The sequence below is a fragment of the Lathyrus oleraceus genome, chromosome 2 (assembly GCF_024323335.1).
Source record: "Lathyrus oleraceus cultivar Zhongwan6 chromosome 2, CAAS_Psat_ZW6_1.0, whole genome shotgun sequence".
Lineage (NCBI taxonomy): Eukaryota > Viridiplantae > Streptophyta > Magnoliopsida > Fabales > Fabaceae > Lathyrus > Lathyrus oleraceus.
Window position 1 is genome coordinate 483396334 of NC_066580.1, and position 3571 is coordinate 483399904.

At 40.7% G+C, this 3571-nt stretch overlaps 1 protein-coding gene across 1 annotated transcript; it reads right to left on the reverse strand.

The window, feature by feature from the left end:
* Window positions 1–1893: 1893 nt before the first annotated feature.
* Window positions 1894–3189, reverse strand: LOC127121577 (altered inheritance of mitochondria protein 3-like). The gene is made up of 2 exons (XM_051052040.1): window positions 3105–3189; window positions 1894–3020 (listed from the first exon to the last, which is right to left on the reverse strand). Exons 1-2 carry the CDS (start codon window positions 3177–3179, stop codon window positions 1947–1949), a joined length of 1149 nt encoding a protein of 382 aa, XP_050907997.1. The 5' UTR covers window positions 3180–3189; the 3' UTR covers window positions 1894–1946.
* Window positions 3190–3571: the final 382 nt, after the last annotated feature.

Consider the following 3571-nt stretch of genomic DNA (forward strand, 5'->3'; position numbering starts at 1 on the left):
CGAATTCAAATTTGGGACAAAATCGTAATCCGAGTCAGATCGGACTATGTCGTAGAATCGACAACGATGACCCAATAAAATCGGCAGCGACTGACATGTTGGAGACAGAGCCGCATGGGGAGGTGGCGATGATACGTGATAGTGTTCGTCGGTGGCGACGGAGGAGTCATGGGGGCACCGACTGGATGTGGAGGTGGAGCCTCGCCGCATAAAAAAATGGGGGGCGTGATCGGGGGGTCGGTTGCGGACCGACCTCTGGGTTGGCGACGGTTCTCCACCCTAAACCCTAGTTAGTGGTTGTTTTACAATTGCGACGAAAGAAGATGGATGTAGGTAGTTCTACAGATTGGGGAAAGGAGATGAAATTGTTGTTTGTATGGGAAAGAAGAGGATTTTTTACTAATATAACCCAACTTTTTAAATTATTTCCCAAAATAACCCAAGTTTCAAAAAATTTCCCAATCTACCCCACCTTTAATAGGGAGGCGCCAATTGGATTGGCGCCCCCTCTTAAAAATTACAAGGAGGCGCCAATTGGATTGGCTAGGGCACCTGCCCTAGCCAATCCAATTGGCGCCTGTGTGTATTTTTTAAGAGGGGGCGCCAATCCAATTGGCGCCTCCCTTAAAAAAGCCTCAAATGAAAAAACTTCCAACATGAAAGTTGTAGATCTTTTCAAAACAATGAATTTGGATATAAATTTTGCAACATTTGGATTTTTTTTGAGAAAGTTATGGGCAGTTGAAGTTGGACTTCTGAGTTTTTCAACTGTTGTCTGACCTATAATGTCTTGTATTATTTCATGTGTTTCTTTTAGAGTTATGAAATTTTGTCCAACATAACATTTGAAGTAGACATATTAAATTTTCCAATGCACTTGGTCCCACCTCGAAATAATTAAAAATGAGTGAGTTATGTCCCTGCGAACTTGACCCAAAATTAGGGTTTCTGTCAAAACAAGTGTATGTGAACTTTGCCAAAAGGGACCAACTTCAAGCCCTTTAGTATGAATGATAAAAGCCTCAAATGACAAAACCTTCAACATAAAAGTTGTATATCTTTTCAAGATAATGAATTTGGAGTAAAGGTTTGCATCATTTGATGATTATGAGAAAGGTATGGGCACCTGAACTTGGACTATTTGACATTATAACTGTTATCTGAGTCGTAATGTTTTGTATTATTGCATGTGTTTCTTTTAGGAATATGAATTTTTGTCCAACATAACATTTGAAGTAGACATCTTAAATTTTCCAATGCACTTGGTCCCACGTCAAAATAATTAAAAATGAGTGAGTTATGTCCCTGCGAACTTGACCCTAAATTAGGGTTTCTGTCAAAACAAGTGTATGTGAACTTTGCCAAAAGGGACCAACTTCAAGCCCTTTAGTATGAATGATAAAAGCCTCAAATGACAAAACCTTCAACATAAAAGTTGTATATCTTTTCAAGATAATGAATTTGGAGTAAAGGTTTGCATCATTTGATGATTATGAGAAAGGTATGGGCACCTGAACTTGGACTATTTGACATTATAACTGTTATCTGAGTCGTAATGTTTTGTATTATTGCATGTGTTTCTTTTAGGAATATGAATTTTTGTCCAACATAACATTTGAAGTAGACATCTTAAATTTTCCAATGCACTTGGTCCCACGTCAAAATAATTAAAAATGAGTGAGTTATGTCCCTGCGAACTTGACCCAAAATTAGGGTTTCTGTCAAAACAAGTGTATGTGAACTTTGCCAAAAGGGACCAACTTCAAGCCCTTCAACATAAAAATAACAAGTCCTTGAATTAGGGTTTTTGACCTATAAATTTTTGTTTTATGATATGTGTTTATTTTAGAATTATGAAAGAAACTTAATGTTTGGAGAATACACAAAGATAAATTTGACATAATACGAATTGATATTAATAAAATTTGGATTTTACACAATGAATCCTAATGGTGATGACCGGGATCACCTAACCGACCTCCGGTCCCACATCCCCTAGCTATCCTAACCCTTGGCCCTAACCCACGTTGACGATTCTGAACCGGTGTTTGTTCATCTGATGGTCCAGGAGCGTCATTACCGCCTACAGGAGAAGATCCGTTGAGGTATGCAGCCAACTCAGCATAGTCTTCAGTATTCAATGATGGTGTACCGGCGTAGCTGAGCTCATGACCCATGCCAGAGAAGTTGGGGTGTGGTTGACTCATGGATGGGCGACCAGGACGGTTGAAGGGGGACATGGGTGACAATGATGGGTCTAGGAAAGGTTGGAAAGGTTGTTGGGGTGTTTGGAAGAGATATGGTTGTGGGATGTTTTGGTATTGTGATGTTTGGGGTTGTTGGCTACGGTAGGTGATGGGGCGGTTAGTGTTTTGGGTAAGGCGACTTTGGTAGGGTGATGGTGTGGGTGCGAAGCGATGTTCGGTCGAAGGTTGATGGTCCATTTGTTGGTGGTGGTATGGGGGATGTTCTTGGTTTTGGGGTTGGGTGAATGGCATGTTTTGGTTGTATGTTTGTGTGTTTGTGGAACGGAAAGTTTGTTGGATAGGTGGTTGTGAGTAACCGGGCTGAGAATGTTGCTGGGGGTTAGATGTTGAGGCTTCTTGTGTGTAAGTTGTCTGGCGTGGGTCGTAGAGGTACATATCATCGGCGATGAATTGAAATCCAACTGATCTATACCAAGCCATATAAGTACGACTTGGTTTTACCTCATTTGGCATGACTGCGTCAGTTAAGACATGGTCATGACGGTGCTTCCACTTGCGACACTCTGATCTTGCGAAGGTTTGCCAAGGGTTGTAGTTCCATTGGTCGTTCACTTTGCGCATATGCCATTCTCCTAGGCTAGCTGGGGGATCTGGGATATTCTGGACCATACCAAACTGCAGCTTCACACGATCGGTGTTGTGCAGCTCCACTGTTGTGAACCGTATTATCAGTGCGCATGTTGTCCATACGGCTGCGTCTTCAGGGTTGATCTGATGCTCATGTTCCATATTAAGGTATGGACGCCAAATGAACTGAAATGTTAAAGACAATAGGATTTAAATGAATGTAGAAAAAGTCAATATAATATGAAGAAATAATGTAATTATTTTGCTTACGTCTGTCGGTCGAAGGTGATCCAACAGGTTGCGATATTGAGTAATACAGTGTCTCGGACATCTGCTGTAATTCATACCGCGTGCCGACCATCTACACCAAAAAGTTTAAAAAAATTAGTTATGGGTAATAAACTGTAAGGAAGGAAGTAAAGACATAGCAATTTAAACAACTTACTTTTTTGCATATGGAAAAGTGAAGGGGTTGCTATTGACCGGTGCTAGAGACGGTAGTCTTGACCATCCCCATGCTTGTAGCAAAACAGCACATCCAGAAAATGTAGAAGTATCTTTGTGGCAGTTTTTGCACAAAGAACTATAGAGATAGGCTAGACATGCGGATCCCCAACTATAACTACCTATTCTATCTATATCTCTAAGTAAAGGTAAGTACATAATATGCATGCTAGAACCACTACCTTCGGGAAATAAAAAGGATCCTAGTAACAACATAATGTAACACCTAGTTT

What these genes read in the sequence shown, in the direction of transcription:
- LOC127121577 (XM_051052040.1), bottom strand. Translation starts at nt 3,179, where the DNA reads ATGAATTACAGCAGATGTCCGAGACACTGTATTACTCAATATCGCAAC. An exon ending in ATCACCTTCGACCGACAGAC is followed by an intron (nt 3,021 to 3,104) that starts GTAAGCAAAATA and finishes TTAACATTTCAG; the next exon opens with TTCATTTGGCGTCCATACCT.